Source organism: Tachyglossus aculeatus, chromosome 10, assembly GCF_015852505.1.
Source record: "Tachyglossus aculeatus isolate mTacAcu1 chromosome 10, mTacAcu1.pri, whole genome shotgun sequence".
NCBI lineage: Eukaryota > Metazoa > Chordata > Mammalia > Monotremata > Tachyglossidae > Tachyglossus > Tachyglossus aculeatus.
In genome coordinates this window covers 53,599,164-53,616,722 of record NC_052075.1, presented here as the reverse complement: position 1 = coordinate 53,616,722, position 17,559 = coordinate 53,599,164, and the positions used below count along the sequence as shown (strand labels likewise).

Here is a 17,559-nt window from a genome sequence, read left to right as displayed (position 1 = left end):
AAGAACCTACTAGCGTTGGGGTGGGGCTCTTTTTTTTCTTTAAACTGTAAAATAGGCCACGACTTCAGTCAAGGCAAGTGTATTTCATTCATTTATTCAATCGTATTTATGGAGTGTTTACTGTATGCAGAGCTCTGTACTAAGCGCTTGAGTCCTAAAGTGTATCCCTTTAGGACCCAAGATCCCACATCGCATTCAACCCTGGGTGGATTTGGAGGAAGAAGGCAGACAATCCACCTCATAGGCCCAGTACTTTTCCGAGTTTTCTTGCCGTTATTACCAATCTGGGTTTTTAATTAAAGACTTTCACAGCTAACCTCCTTATGCCTGGAATTCGTCAGTTCAGGCCCTTATCCCCGTGTTTTTAAATATCGCCTCGTTGCCATGGCAAAAACTGATGTTATAATTTATATTGTACGCTAGAATGCTAAATTGGTGGCACTGCTGCGGGACTGGAATTGGAAAAGAGGACATGAAGAGGGGCCGTGTCATAGCAGGAAAACTGTGCTCGCCAATTGCCCATGAACCGTGAATTAATATAGGTTTAACCTTTGAGGAGTTGCCGTTTCAGAATGCCAACCAAATGAAAAATTAGGTTGCACACACACACACAAGCACGTACACAGAATCGGTAGAGACCGCCTGCCGTCTCGAGGGGATCAAATTCTAACAAGACAAGTCTCCATTTTCCTGGCTAACAGCCAGGAGGTGGGGCCTCTTTAACAGTGGACGAACCCAGATAATCCCCAAATTCCCTTTGGGTCACCCGGGCCTTTGCGAGACCCAGCTATACGAGCAGAGAGAGGCGGGCCTGGATTAGGCTTTCACCGCCCTCTCCCCCCTCCCAGGGAGAAATGTTAATGAGCGATAAAATGGCCCCAAAGTTTGGCAGCTGGCCAGAGGAGAGAAATGTGGTGGGTGCAGGGGACTGGGCGGGGGTCGTAGATATGGATAATTTCACTAATAATAATCGAGATGACTTTGGGCTGAAATTCCCATTTTCAAGGCACAACAGCTGCCTCTCTACCTCCCCCTGCCCTCCCCACCGAGCTATCCAGCCCCCCACCTCCTTGAAAGGTGCTCTCTCGGCCCCACGCTAGCTAGGAACCCACTCCCCCCGCCCCCACCCCACCCCCACAGACTTCAACTCCGGGTCAGCTGGAACTAAGCACAGGGCTGGCAGAGGCGTCCATTTTGAGTTCCGACACAAAACCAGTTTGGCTGGTTTTCAGCGCTGCCCCAATTAGGCTAATACTTGAGATGGGCAAGGCAGACCAATACCAATTTTCATGCTCTTCTAATTGATGGGTTCAATCGTGGAGGGGAGGGAGCACTCAAAACACCCCTAACAGCTTCATTTCTTTGGCTCGTTATTCATTAATTCCTTGAGCTGTAAATGACATTTAGAGCTGAGGTATCCCATGGGTGTTTTTTTGTTTGTTTTTTTCTTTTTAGAGCCTCATCGGAGCAGAGGTGAACTTGTAATTCCCATCAGTAATCTTCTGGTAGCTAGTCAATGCCTTGCCCCTCTTGAAGCAGTGTCCCTAAGAAAGGGTTCTCTCCCAAGGTTTGGTAGTCAGATGAATGAGGTGATGCAGAGATGAATGGGGGAAACAGGACGCAGGCAGCAAGAGAGACAGACTGGGTCTCAAAATATGGTAAGCCTTCTCACACTAACCCTACTCATTTTGCCAATTTCGCTTACACTTGCACTTCTCCTAGAATCTGCCCCAGCCCTCGCCATCCAAACTGCTGGCTACGCTGATCCAAGCGCTTATCCTATCCCACCTTGACTACTGCATCAACCCCCCGTTAGACTGTTCAGCTCGCTGTGGGCAGGGAATGTGTCTGTTGATGTTGTATTGTGCCTCTCCCAGGTGCAGAGTACAGTGCTCTGCAAACAGTAAGTGCTCAATAAATACGATTATTGAATTGAACCAAACTAATGAAATTTATCAGCCTCCGTCTTTACCTTCCCGCCTTCTGTGTTCTCCCCCTCTCTGGGCCAAACTTCACTCTTCATGCCCAGATTATTTTGAAAAAAAAAAAAAATGACGTTCAGTCCGTACCTCCTCATTCTCAAAAAGGTGCCCATCCCCCCTCCTGCATTAAAGAGAGCTTTAAGGACAGCTCTCTCCCTCCCTATTCTTATCCTGCTGAATTCCTACGACTACCAAGCACGCACTTCACGTCCCCCCAACACCAACCTAACACACTGTTCCTGAGAAGCCAGCAGTGTGGGCCTAATGCCTATAAAGCATGGGCCTGGAGTCAGAAGGACCTGAGTTCTAATCCCTGGCTGCACTACTTGTCTGCTATGTGATCTTGGACAAGTCACTTCACTTCTCTGTGCCTCAGTGCACCTCATCTGTAAAATGCGAATTAAGTCTGGGAGCTCTATGTGGGACAGGAACTATGTCCCAACCCAATTAGCTTGTATCTACCCCAGCACTTAAAACCAGTGCTGCCACATTGAAAGCTCTTTAACAAATAACTTATTATTATTACTATTATTATTATTTCTCAAACCACCCAATCTCATCTGCCTCACCAAAGAACCTTGGCCACGTCCTTCCTCCTGGCCTGAAACCCTCTCCCCCGCTTATATTATAATAATAATGATGATAACAATGACAACTGTGGTATTTGTCTTAATGCGCTTACTATATGCCCATGGCACCGTACTAAGTGCTGGGGTGGGATACAGCAAATCGGCTTGGACACAGTCCCCTGTCCCACATGGGACTTCCCAGTCCTCAATCCCCATTTTACAGATGAGGAACTGAAGTGGAGTTGCCCAAGGTCAAACACAAGGACTGACCGGTCAGGATTAGAACTGATATTCATCCCACTCATGTTTATAGCCTTACACTCTGTTATTTCCCCTATTTGTTATTTATTTTAATGTCCGCCTCCCCTTCAAGAATGTAAGCTCCCTGTGGGCAGGGATCCCATCTACCAACTCTACTGTATTCAGCTTTCTCAAGTGTTTAGTACAGTGCTCTGCCCACAGTAAGCACTCTAGAAATACCGCTGATTGATCTATTTATTGGAAATGGGAGAGTACTGGTAGATGTACATAACTGCTGTGGGGTTGAGGTAGGGGAGGATAGCAAGTGTGGCCAAGTGGATAAAGCATGGGCCAGGGAATCAGAGGACCTGGGTTCTAATTCCAGCTTTGCCTGCCGTGTGACCTTGAGCAAGTCACAACTTCTCTGGGCATCAGTTTCCTCAACTGGAAAATGCAGATCTACCCCGGCGCTTAGAGCAGTTCTTGACACATAATAAACCCGTAGCAAAACATCATAATGTAAAAAACAACAACAAAACAAATGTAAGAATAATAATCACAATTGTAATAGTAAGTGCTTAAGGGGTACTTAAGCAACTTCTCTGTGCCTCAGTTACATCTGTGAAATGGGGGTTTAATATTCTTCTGTCCAACTTAGACTGTGAAGCCCAAGTGGATCAGGGTCTGTGTCCAATCTGATAAACTTGTACCTACCCCAGCACTTAGAAAAGTTTGTGACACACAGTAAGCACTTAACAAATGTAATAATAATGACAGTAATCACAAGAGAGGCTTAAGGTGCGCAGACAGATCCAAATGCTTTCCCAAGCACTTAGCACTCTGCACACAGTAGGTGTTCAATAAACACTACTTACTGGTTGGTCTCCTTTCTACTGGTCAATGCCCCAAAGAAGCAGTGACCAGCCTATCCAGGAAATTATTTTTCAGGATTCAGTCCTACTGCAGGGGCCAAGAGTCTGATGCCAGTGGCTTGCTGTTCCTCTCTGGTGCAGGTTCAACCCACTGTACGTTTCACTACATTGCACAGAACAGTACAAACCATGGACTTCTTTGGACATACAACTGCTGTTTGTCCAAGGGCTAAGCGTTTCAGCTTCCTCCAACAGGGAAGGAGGAGGAATGAACCCTAATATTTGTTCCCCGCGCAAGAGAACTTACGGCACGGATTGTTAAAATGTTTTGGCCCCTGTGACAATCAATCAGTGGTATTTACTGAGCGCCTTCAGAGAGCTGAGCACTGAACTAAGCATTTGGGAGAGTTAGAATAGAGTTAGTGGGTAGGATCCCTGCCCTCGAGGAGTTGGCAATTTACAGGTTGACCGGCATGAAATCATTTACAGATAGGAACAAGGGAAGGAGAAACAGAGTGCAAGCAGGTGGGAGAAGAGAGAGGCTAAGTAGGAGGGGGAGAGCTGACTACACCATTGTTACTCAAAAATCTCTAACTGTACTAACACTCTAGAAAAATCACCTCACAGAGGGGCTCCAATCACTGCTGGGTTAGGGTTTTGGCAGGAAACATTCCGCTCAGTCTAAAAGTCAAGATGCCCAGTGGCAAATGATGGCATTTTTAGATGTGGGGAGGAGAGAAGAGGGAAGAGAAACCAAAAGATAAGCATTGGGAGGGCCAAAGATTAGACTGGAAGCTCCCTGAAAGCAGGAAATATACATCTCATTGCTGCTGTACTCTCCCGTTTTATAAGCTATTGGTAGATTTATTGAGCACTCCTCTGCATGGTGCACTGTACTAAGCTCTTGGCATGCAACAGAGTTAGTGGATAGGATCCCTGCCCCTGTGGAGCTTAAAATCTACAGTGCTGCACACTTAAGACAGGCTCAGTATGCACTTCACTACTTAGTGGTAATAATAATTGCGGTATCTTAAGCACTTACTATGTGCCAGGCACTGTGCTAACTGCTGGGGTGGATACAAGCTAATCCGGTTTGACAGAATCCCTGTCCCACGTGGGGCTCACAGACTCAATTCCCATTTTACAGATGAGGTAACTGAGGCCCAGAGAAGTTAAGGGACTTGCCCAAGATCACAGACTGGACAAGTAGCAGAGTTAGGGTTAGAACCCAGGTCCTGCTGAGTCCTAGGCCTGTGCTCTATCCACTCTGCCACGCTGCTTCTGTTCACTGTTCTAGTTTTGAGGTCTGCCTCCTCTGTCAGAATGTAAGTTCTTTGTAGGCAGGGAACAGGCCTTTGTGGGGAACCTTCCCAAGCGCTTAGAACAATGCACACCACCCACTGGGTGCTCAATAAATACTACCACAATGACAGTCTTTCTAGACTGGAAGCTCGTTGTGAACAGGGAATGTGACTACCGATTCTTTTGTGTTGTCCTTTCCCAAGCACTTAGTACAATGCTCAGCACACAGTACGCGCTCAATAAATACCAATGATGATGATGGAAGAGTTCTGATGAAAATCATTCCATAGGGTTTTCAAGCACTAAGACATGACAGTGATGGTCTACACCTTTGAAAGACCAATGCCCTTGCCCCATTGGTACTTTAAGAGTTTATTTGTATGGAGCTCCGCTACTTTTCTTTTTATGGTATTTGTTAAGACCTTACTACGTGCCAGCCACTGTACTAAGCACTGGGGTAGAACCAAGCCAAATCGGGATGGAACCAGTCCCTGTCCCGAATGGGGATCACAGTCTTCATCCCCGTTTTCCAGATACGGCCCAGGGAAGTGAAGTGACTTGCCCAGGCTCACACAGCAAGCAATTGGCAGAGCCGGGATTAAAACCAAGGTCCTTTTGACTCTTAGGCCCGGGCTCAATCCATTGGTCACACTGCTTCTCAAGTTCCTCGCCGAACTTCAAGGACTCAGCTAGAACTGGATGTCTGATAGATAGTGGGCCCGCAAAGGCCCGGCAATCGGTTTCCCCATGCTGGCTCCCACCTTTGGCAGGCACCCACAGTTCTCTGACTGGCGCTCAAAATGCTCTCGCTGGGATCTTCCGTGATGACAGGGGCAGGCGTTCTAGCATCCACTTCTGCTTTTCCCAGTGATTTGGCTTCTGTTCTGTACCTGATCCTCCACAATGATTGATCTCTCCTCAGCCCAACTCCTCGGGATGGTTCAGGGGGAGACAGGAATTTACCCGATCGTTGAAAACGGGGAGGCTTGCAAGCACCACAGAGACAATGATGATTTTTCCAAGGTGCCACCTGACAGAAAGGTCAGTATTTTTCTTAAGCCCCGGACAGGCAATTACATCCTTTCTTATCCTCTCCGGTTCTCGGTTCAGACGCAACCGGCAGATTTCCCCTGGTTTCCAGGGAGCCGGGCAGACAAGGTTGCTGGCCTCCCCGCTGCAAGGATTTAACCCAAGAGATGCTTTTGGGGTCTTGCTGTTCGGGAGGTTTTGCTGGGGCACGCATTAATGATGCCCATTCCTTGGTGGCCACTGATTGGAAAGAGAAGCTAGCCGACCCTTTCGACCCCGCCCGGGAACGGACTCCGAGGGATAGCTGGAAGTCTCCATTATCGACCGTCCTGCCCATCCCCTTTCTGTCTCGGCTCCATCGTTTGGTGGTGGACTTGCTCCCCGACTTCCGGAATGATGCTTTCAGATTAGAGAATGCCGCCCTCCTCTTTCAGAGGGCCGTGGTTTCTGCTGTCGATTAAGTCCCCTGAACCCGAATGGGAGGCAGCAAAGGCAGCCCCCACTTGAACACGGATATTTTGATGTTCTGAATAATCTGAGAGGGTTAAAGTTGACCTGGATCCCTCTGTTCGCCTGGATCATCTTTTGTCTGCATCTGCTGTGCGTTTCCATTTCACGGCCCCCAATTGGAACCCTTCTGCTCCAGCTATCACTTAAAGTTTCCACAACCACCCATAAAGCCCTTATGTACTTCTCTTCCCACCGTGATCACTCCCCTTCACTGGTAATTCACTCACCTTTCTTTCTTTCTCCCCCACTACTAATAATAATTTCAGTATCTGTTAAGCACCAAGCACTAGAGTAGATAATCAAATCGAACACAGTCCCTGCACGTATGGGGCTCACAGTCTCAAAGTAGGAGGGAGAACAGATATTGAATCCCTATTTAATAGATGAGGAAACCGAGGCCCAGAGTTGTGAAGTGACTAGCCCATGGTCACTCAGCAGACAAGTGGCAAAGCCAGGATCAGAACCCAGGTCCTCCAACGCCCAGGATCACCTGTCCACTAGACCACACAACTTCTTACCACTAAGACTATAAGCTGCTTGAGGGCAGGAATTGGGTCTGCTTTTTGAACTATTCCAAGGGCTTAGCACAGTGCCCTACACACAGTTGGAACGCAATCAAAGTAACGGATTGATTATATCAGCCACAAATATCAAAATGAGAGGCAGTGTGGCCTAGTGGAAAGAGCTCGGGGCTAGGAGTCAGGAGACCTGCGATCTAATTTCAGCTCTGCCACATGTCTGCTATGTGACCCTGGGGAAACAGCCTCACTTCTCTGGGCCTCAGTTACCTTATCTGGAAAATGAGGACAAAGATTATGATCTACATATGGGACAGGGACTGCCTGTGACCCGATTATGTTGTACCTATCCCAGCACTTTGTACCGTGCCTGGTACACAGTAAGTGCTTAATGAATACCATAATTATTAATAAAACTCTGACCTTTCTCTTCAGCTATGGCAGAGCAGGATCTGTCACTCACTAGTATTCATCCCAACAGGAAGTCAATCCTTCCCCTCCACTCCTTCCCATGCTACTTCTGACCTTAGAAGAGGCGACCAGTGGCTTACGTAAATCCTCCTATTGCCTATGTCCAGGGACGTGGAAATAGAAGCAGTGTGGACTAGTGGCTGGAACCCGGGACTGGGAGTCAGGAAGACCTGGGTTCTAAACCCAGCTCCACCACATGTCTGCTGTGTGACCTTGGGCAAGTCACTTCATTTCTCTCAGCCTCAGTTCCCCCATCTGTAAAATGAGGACGAAGACTGTGAGTTCAATGTGGGATGGGGACTGCGTCTGACTCGATTAGCTTGTATCTACTCCAGTGCTTAGTACAGTGCCTAGCACATAGTAAGCGCTTCAATACTATTCAAATACAAACTGTCATAATATCGCTCAAGCGGACGGATGCTTCTTCAAGTTGCTAACCTCAGGACTCTGGAAAGACTCCACCTAGTAACACAATATTTGACCTCAGTCTTTAGTCTTAACAAATCCCTTGGCTAATACTTTAAGTTAACTGTCAGCAGATTCCTGAGAGGAGGGTGGGAATCAATCACTTAATCAATGCTATTTATTGAACACCCACTTGAGGCGAAGCACTGTACTGAGTGATAGGGACAGTATAATAAGAGTAAGTAGAAATGCCTCATGGCAACCACCACTGGTGCAGGGCTCAAGGAGGTGGGATCCGTTCATTCATTCAAACACATTTATTGAGTGTAGAGGACTGTACTAAGCGCCTGGGAGAATACAACAATAAATAGACAAATTCACTAACCACAACAAGCTTACATCTAGAGGGTCATCAAGGTCATCTGCTTGCTAATGCTCTCTGCAGAGCCAATGGGAATCATCCACCAGCACCTGGGATTTGGGTACTAGCCTTTTTTTAATGGTATTTGTTCAAGGCTTACTATGTTCTGAGTACTGTTCTAAGCACTAGAGTAAATTCAAGCTAATCAGTCAATCATATTTATTGAGCCCTTTACTGTAAACGGAGCACTGTACTAAGTGCTGGGAGAGTACAATATAACAATAAACAGATACATTCCCTGCCTCCTAACAACCTCCTAAGTAGGAGGGAGAACAGGTATTTATTCTCCTTTTTACAAATGAAGCAACTGATGCCTAGAGCAGTGACTTGCCCAAGGTCACCCAGCAGGTAACTGGTGGAGCTGGGAGCAGGTGGCGGAGCCGGGATTAGAACCCAGGTCCTCTGACTCCCAAGCCCTCTTCGCCCATGTTAATAGCACACAGAAAGCACTAAGTATAAAGCCTGAACAGACTGGCTGGGGAGGGGGTCAATTCTGCAGGCCCCCCCACCCCCAACGCCCACTGCTAGACTGTAAGCTCCACAAGGAGCAGGACATCCGACTTACCAATTACTGCGTGCCCCTCAGTGGAAAGAGCCTGGGACTGGGAGTCGGAGGACCTGGGTCCTAATCCCGGCTCTGCCCATGTGCCTGTTGTGTGACCTCAGGCAAGGCAGTTGAACTTCTCTGTGCCTCACTTTCCCGAGCTCTAAAATGGGGATCAACACCTATCCTCCCTCCTACTTAGTCTACGAGCCCCCACATGGGATTTAATTATCTTATATCTACCCCAGTGCTTACTACAGTGCCTTGGCACATAGTAAGCGCTTTTACAAAAATCACTATTGGATTGGAACACTCCCTAGAGCTTATAATACAACACTCTGCACACAGTAAGTGCTCAATAAACACAGGATGATGAATTGAGTTAGACCTGCCCCGGACAGAGCCCAGGGCCTTATTAGTTCAGGACACAGTATGTGATGTGACCCAGAACCATGCCAATAATAATAATTATGCCAACCCCACCGATGGCTATTCTGCTCAATCCACAGTCCCTCTGGCTGAAGCTGCCTCATCTCTGCTTCGCCTCAGTTTGCTTTGGTCAGGGATGAAAAGTCTAAAGGATGAGGGAGAATCCGAAATCCCCCTTACCTCCATAAATCCTTCTCCTCCAGTATTCCCCCATCCCCCCAATCTTTTTATTATGGTATTTGTTTCGCGCTTACTAAGAGCTAGGGTAGATACGAGAAGTGCTGGAGTATATTCAACATATGAGAAGCAGCTTGGCTTAGTTGACAGAATGTGGGCCTGGGGAGTCAGAAGGACCTGGGTTCAAAATCCTGGCTCCACCATATGTCTGCAGTGTGACCTTGGGCAAGTCACTAACTATTCTGTGCCTTCAGTTACCTCATCTGTAAAAAATGGGGATTAAGAGCGTGAGCACAGTGTGGGACAGGGACTTCATCCAACCTGATTAATCTGTATCTATCCCAGCACTTACAACAGTGTCTGGTGCCTAGCAAGGTCTTAAAACATACCATTACAAAAAAAAAAAAAGAGGCCTCAGACCAAGAGTCCCTTCACCCCTGCTACACATGGAAGCCCCAATCTTTGCCTTGCTCTTCCTCTCCACCTGGAATACGATGGTCACTGAATCAAAATGAGAAGCTCAGTGCTGCTGTAATAAAGTTTCGCCTTTGAGCTCTCCAAGCAGCCTGCTTCAACCTGTGAAGATTCCAGAGCTCAATTACATCGCCAGCGAAGGAATCCCTGGTTTGCTGGGGGAAAAGCTGCCAAGCATAATGAATCACCCTGCTACTTTCAGCCTCATGCAGGGAGTCTAGGTTGACTTTAGCATCCGCCAGGAAGAGATCTGAAGGACCTGCTTTAAGGAATTCAAAGGGCCGCCGGGCTTCACGGGGAACAGAAAGCGGGTCAATGGAGGGTTCCGGGCTTCCAGGTGGCTGCGGCATGAAAAACAGTTATCACGTTTCCAGCGTTCCCGTGGGCTCTGCTGCTCGGTGGAACTCTTTCAAGAGAAGCGGTGTCCCCAGTATTCCAGTGAAGAAAATACGGGCACCTACGCTTCGAGGGCTCTGAGCCCAAAAGAAGTCTAATTCTTCACGCGACAGAACCTCAGTGGCAGCTGGGAAACTCGACAGGGAGCTGGAGGGTGCTGGGGAGCATGGTCACGGGGCCTGAATGGAGAGAATGAGGCTGTGGAGCTCTGACTGGTAATGAGGAAAGGGATGGGCAAGGAGCGGTTTTTTTTTCCATTTTACGTTCAGCTCTTCAGATGGTTTAAGAAAGGCCCTGGATGGCCTCCACTGGTGAACGAGGCTTTGGGGACCCTGAACCACTCATTTTGGGGGCCCGAGGGTTTGCCTAGCAAATGCAGCTGAGGTTCTGTGGCTGCCTGGATCATTCTCCCTCTGCCTCGACATCCCCCACCGTGGGCTCCCGCGGACCTAATGGGCTGCGGAGAGGATTGGGCGGTGAGCCCGAGACCCACGCTTCTACCTCTGGTGGCCAGAAGAAAGCCTGCCCGAGTCAGCACTTGGCGTGGGCGCCCCAATGCTAACCCCGCAAAGTGCTTAAACATGGCCAAGTGGATAGAGCATGGGCCTGGGTGTCAGAAGGACCTGGGGTCTAATCCCAGCTCTGCCACTTGTCTGCTGTGTGTGACCTTGGGTAAGTCACTTCACTTCTCTGTGCCTCAGTTCCCTCAACAGTAAAATGGGATAAAGACCGCAAGCCCTATGTGGGACAGGGACTGTGTCCACCCCAATTATCTTGCATCTTCCCAGCACTTAGAACAGTGCTTGGCACATAGTGATCACTTAAATACCACAATTATTATTATTACTATTAAAGCCACCCAGGGCACAGGTGTGTCAATCTCTCTCTGGGCCTGGAGAGGGGAGGCCCCCAGAGATAAGTACTACATAAACAGCTGCTCTGAATGAAAGAATTCAGATGGACTCAGATTATTTTTTCTCCACCCGTTGAAGCGAGATGGAGTTCCCAAATCAAGGACTTCAATTTAAATGATTTTGCACAACGGGAGCCCTGATGAACACACAGCAGGGGTTCTCCAAAGTGCTTAAAAGATAAAATGCCGCTAATTTTCTTCTATTATTGCCAGTAATTCTATTTTTACGCCCCTCACCCCAAAAAAACAAAAAGCACCTAGGCTCCCTAAGAAACCTAAACTCTAGCTCAGTACCAATTCATTTTAACTCCTGAAGCAATGGCCCTCACTTTCTCATGAACTTGTTGACTTTTGCTAAGCCAAGTATGTCAGTTTCCTAGAGAAGCGGAAAAAAATAATTTAACTGCAAGACAAGCCATAGTTTATAAAGGTAAAGGAGATGTCCCCTCCCTCCTACCAAGTATCCCAGCATTCTTTTCCATCACGTCAGTCGGCCTTCCACCATCATCGATTTGACGTTGTTGGCTGCCTATGAGGGTGGAAGTTGATACAGCATGTGTGGGTCACCGACTGGAAGTAAATCTTAGAGTCAAAGTGGTTCTCTGCCCAAACCTCAACCACTTACAATTTTTGGTTCCTGATTCGACACTCCAATTTATAGTCATACAGCTGTTAGTTTCCCCACCCTTGGTTTCCTCCCCCTTCTTGCCCCTCTCCAATACAAACTGAAGCCCCCCTACAAAAAGAACTCTAGGACACGATTTAGGAACAGATGACCAGGACGAGGTCAGGGCTGAAGTTTCGCTCCAGTGTCCACCAAAGCTCCGCCCCAAAAGGCAAAAGCCACAGAGAGCTCCAGAAGGTTTCACCAGAACTTGGAACGGATACGCACTGCGGGTCTCGGGTGCATCCTGAGGGGGTTGGCTTCAGTTGGCGGTGACCATTTTCCTTGCCCCTCCCCACAAAACATGCACCGTATTTCCAAAGTGACTGTGCGGACCATTCAAGCGGAGGCCAGTTCCTTCTGGTTGAGAAGTGAAGGATTTAGAAACAAAACTTCCTTCAGGGTGGTTCTTTAAGGGGCAGGGTTCACTAGGCAACACCTTCAAAAGACTTTTCCGCTTGAGTAGGAGGGACGTTCCTGCTCTCCGATATGAGAGCGATTAAGGGATCAGATTAAGCTCTTGGCCAAAAGCAGGATGTAACGTGGAAAAATTCAACATTTGATCTGGATGCCTCTCCCGGCCTTCTACCCGCTATAAGACAATTTAGCTGTCTTTGTCCTTTACATGGTGATGGATTTACTCTTGGAATGGCTGACTTGTGCAGGTTGGGTTCTCTAATAATAGTAATAACAATAATGATAATAATACTTGCTAAGTGCTTACTATGTGCCAAAGACTGTTCTAAGCACTGAGGTAGATACAAGTTAATCCGGTTGGACACAGTCCCTGTTCCACATGGGGCTCACACCTTTAACCCCATTTTACAGATTCGGTAACTGAGGCCTAGAGAAGTGAAGTGACTCGCTCAAGGTCCCACAGCAGATGTGTGGCAGAGTCGGGATTAGAACCCAGGTCCTTCTGACTTCCAGGCCCATGCTTTATCCACTAAGATACACTGCTTCTCTAAAGCAAGGGGCCTGTGGCTTGGAAAATAATACATGCTTGTGATCTCTCTCAGATTGCGTCTGATTAATAATGATGATGATGATGATGATAATAATAATAATAATAATGATATTTGTTAAGCGCTTACTATGTGCCAAGCACTGTTCTACGCCCTGCGATAGATACAAGCTTATCAGGTTGTCCCATGAGGGGCTCGCTGTCTTAATTCCCATTTTACAGACGAGGTAACTGAGCATAGAGAAGGGAAGCGACTTACCCAAAGCCACACAGCTGACAAGTGGCAGAGCCAGGATTAGAACCCATGACCTCTGGCTCCCAAGCCCAAGCTCTTTCCACTATGCCACACTGAATCGGCCAGACCAAAACTCCAATTATGGACGCCTTCAACACCCAATGAGCACCAAAATGGCAGGATACTGTCAGAGCCACCATTTTCTTCTTGCAGATAAGCATTGTCCAGACCTCCCCTTCTCCCCGCCTCCTCCCTCCTGTTGCCCCTGCCCCCTTATCCTGCTCTGGTCAAGAAGGAAGGTAAAGGGTCAGGCTGACGACAAAGAGGAAATATGGGGCAGAAGTTTCCATTCACTGCTCCGCTTCCTGTCTGCCACTGACCCCAAGGCCAGGATACAAAGTGACAGCCCACACACCCACCCTCCCCACAACCTCCTCAAGCCGGGCCCCGGCCCCTCTCCCTAGTCCCCACCCCTCATCGGCCAAATGGAAAAATTCATTTTCTAAAACGCAGATGCCTAACCTTCTGCCTCGCTACACTTGCCGTCGTGAGGGCGTTATTAATAACTTAGGGGACTCCGGTGTCGAATCATTTTTCACATTCCCAGACAAGCTATTCCCAAAGACAGACATCCAGACGACCTGCCAACCGATTTCCGTCCTCCGGTCAGAGAGCTGAAGGCCTGGCTAGGTAAACCGGGCTGCCAAAAAAACCCCAAAAAACAGAAAATGGCAGGTGATGCCTCCTTTTAGGCAGGGGTCATGTCTGCCAGCTCTGTAGTATTATACTCTCCCAGATGCCTAGAACAGTGCTTTGCACACAGTAAGCGCTCAATAAATCAATGATTGAATGCTGCTAATTAACAATATGGTCGCAAGCAAGACAAACAGCAAAAATAACGACAGTAACCCCTGTGGGTTGGGCACATTCATTCAAATAATGTTAACGACTAAATTCGAACAGCATGGAGGTAGGTGGCGAGGGTTGCGGGGGCAATAACTGCTCTATAAAAGTGCTCTCATGTCACATTCCAAGGCAGATCTTACCCTTATGGCTCTGTTTCTTAGACATTGTGGCTTCTCGGCTCTTAACAATCCAGGAAGGAAAAGAGCCTGTCGGCTTGGATGCCTGGGTTGGGGAGAGTAGCTTCCAAACGGGATGGGGGGCAGCCGACGAGCGCTGTACGTGGCAAGCTCCTTGCTCCGGGAATGAGCCGGGTGTTGAGCCAGTGGGAATTCCGCTTGCTGGCTGGCAAAGATTCCTTCCTTCTCTACATTGATTTGTCAGGAAACCGGAATGCGACAGCTCATGGATTTCCTTTGCTGTCTTTTCCCCCAGCAGATTCTGAAAAGAAGGGGGAAAAAAAAACCACAAGGGAGTTAACTAGTGCATGCACAAGAGTCCAGTGGTTGTACAGTATTTGTTTTTTTTAAATGGAATTTGGTAAGTGCTCACTATGAACCAGGCAATGTACTAAGCGCTGGGGCAGATACAAGGTAATAAGGTTGAACACAGTCTATGTCTCACATAGGGATCACTGTCTTAATCCCCGTTTTACAGATGAGGAAACTGAGGCCCAGAGAAGTAAACTGACTTGCCTGAAGTCACAGAGCAGAAAAGTGGGAGGCAGGATTAGAACCCAGGTCCTCTGACTTCCAGGCTCCAGCTTTACCCTCTAGGCCATGCTGCTTCCTATGCTACTTATTTACTTATCCATCTGTAATTTATTTTAACATCTGCCTCTCCCCTTCTATTCTGTAAGGTCCCTGAGGACAGGGATCATGCCTACCTGCACTATTGCACTGGACTCTTCCAAGTGCTTAGTACAATGCTCTGCACAAAGTAAATGCTCAATACCACTAATGGGTTGGACAGTGATTGGGTCTCATCTGATTATTTGGTAATGACCACAGAGCTTGGCATAGTACATAGCAAGCGCCAAATACCTTTGCGGGAAGGGATCACTTCTCTTCAAATCAAAATGCAGATAGTACCTTCCCTCCTCACATGGCTCCCTTCTCCTCACTCCCCACCCACCCCAAACCCAGAGCTCGCTGACCTACTCTCCAACTCCAGATCTTGGAGTGGATTCCCAGCCACAAACTCCTTCATTTTAGGGCTGCCAACTTCCCCCTTTGGAAAGTTGGCACATTCTCTTTGGAATGTGAAGAAACTTTAATGCTTGTGTGCATGCACATAGGCGCACGCACACACACACACACACACACACACACACACACACAATTTGGAGATGATGAAAATTGGTTTGCAACTTTCAAAGTAGAAGATTGGCTGCCGTGACTGATCAAACCATTCAGTGGTTTTTGTTGATACTCACCATTGCTTTCTACAGCTGTCAAGGGAGCCACACAAGGCCCCCAAAATTGCTCAAAATCTCGAGCTTTGGCATAAAGAGCAAAGGGATGGGACGAAAGCTTGGAGAAGTAGGGCAGAAATTTGCCCTCTTGGGCAGGGGGGGAGGAGAGAGTTCTCCAACTTCTAGCCTGGTGGGCGTGGCTGCCCGCCCTCCTCCTTCCCAGGGAAAGGCACCATGAGATAGCAGTCAGGCCTTCTGATTCTCCATCTCATCTCTCTCCCCGTCAACCCCACGCTCACATTCCGCCTCTGGCCTGGAACTCCCTCCCCCTTCCTATCTGACAGACCATCACTCTCCCCTCCTTCAGACTTAAAAGAAACCTGGTGTTTATTCAGCGCTATGTAGTCAAGCACTGTTCTAAGCACTGGGGTAGACAGAAGTGAATTAGGCTGGGCAGGGCACAATCCCTGTCTCCTCATGGGGCTCACAGTCTAAGTTGGAGGAAAAAACAGGAGAACTGACACAAGTTAAGTAACTTGACCAAGGTCACCCAGCAAGCATTTGGCATAGTTGGGATAAGAACCCAGGTCCTCTGACCCCCACGTCCATGCTCTTTCCACTAGGCCCAGCTGCTTTATTAAAAGCACAGCTCCACCAATAGGCCTTCCCCGATTAAACCCTCATTTCCTCTTTTCCCACTCCCTTCTGGATCGCCCTCGAACTAGGATTTGAATCCTTTACTCACCCCCCTCCAGCCCCACGACACTTACATACATATCCATAATTTATCTATACTAATGTCTGTCTGTGGGCACTGTCTACTAACAGTTCTACTGTACTCTCCCAAGAGCTTAGTACAGTGCTCTGCACACAGTAAGAACTGAATAAAAAGAATCAACTGATTCTTGCCAGGCGGCAACTGCATTCCGGGTGCTAGGGACTGCTCAGAGAAGTCTGGGGCAGACCACTTGAGGGAATAAACTTGGGGCACAAGCACGGGATCCAGCAGGCAGCCAAAGGGGAGCGTGTCGGAAGTCTTGGGGTGGACTAATTATTTCACATTCATCCGGCACTTCCTTTGTGGTGAGCCAAGGAGCTTTCAGAGATTAATGCTTGACGTGCGTGCGTGGAAAGAACAGTAGGCTGGGAGGAAGGGAGCCTGGGTCCTGATCCTGGTAAAACTGGAGACCATCAGAAGCAGGGCAAGTCAATCAACTCCTGCACCTCTTTACCCAGTGTTTAAGACTCAAAATCAAAACGGTTTGGAATTTCCAAAGGCAATGCCACCTGCATAAGCAAGGCTAGACAAAGCCCCTTCTTCAAAGGGGAGAGCACCACCCACCCGAACCACGCACCATCCAATCATCAATAATTAACACCCAAAAGCCACGGCCGACGTCGACGTGACTTTAGAATGTCATCCCTTGGCGGCTGTCCTGAATAGTAATAGGTGGGGACTTGTCCCAGGCCAGCGTGGATGCCTTATCTTCTATTACCACCAGGTTGTGATGGCGACAAAGTCAGTCATGGCTGATTCAAATCTGCTAAGATTATGATGAGAGGGGAGATGGTGCAACAGCTCAAAACCCTGCAGTCACTCTCAGCCACTAAGAAAGTCTAGAACCAATCTGATCAGAATCAATCTCTCTCTCTCTCTCTCATATCTCTCTCACATCTCTCTCTCAATCATTCTGGCCAGGCAACAGTCTTCATCTGGAACAAGTACATAGGAGATAAAAATGACGTTGTGGAATACACAGCTACTGGCGATTCTGATGGTGGGAACCATTTGGCATTTTAAAGGATGGGCACCTCAAGTCTGCAGCTCTCAGGGTAGCTTAAGGAACAGGCTGGGGAAATGAATCATAAAATGTCTAGCGTCACCGATCAAAACGTCAGCTTTATTAGAGCTTTCATTCAAAAAAAATTTAAAAAACGGGGTTCATCAATGTCCAGAAGTTGGGCAAACAACTGGCCGGTCTGGAAAACAAAGCCTGGCAGTCTAAGATGGTGGCTCTATGACTGGGATGCCCACAGAGACAATTTTCTCCTCTCGAAAGTTTTAAAGAAAATACTAAAGCTGAAGGCACAGTGCAGCAGTGCATGATGCAGAACCAGTGATTATCA

The 17,559-nt window shown here is 47.9% G+C and overlaps 1 protein-coding gene across 1 annotated transcript in view; it reads right to left on the bottom strand.

The window, feature by feature from the left end:
* Positions 1-14,398, bottom strand: part of SPATS2 (spermatogenesis associated serine rich 2) — a gene marked incomplete at its 5' end in the record, with an annotated part of 43,114 nt that extends 28,716 nt beyond the window's left edge. Inside the window, 1 exon segment of the mRNA XM_038752040.1 lies at positions 14,162-14,398. Within this exon segment, the coding sequence (XP_038607968.1) occupies positions 14,162-14,398 (237 nt within the window).
* Between the last annotated feature and the right edge of the window lie 3,161 nt (positions 14,399-17,559).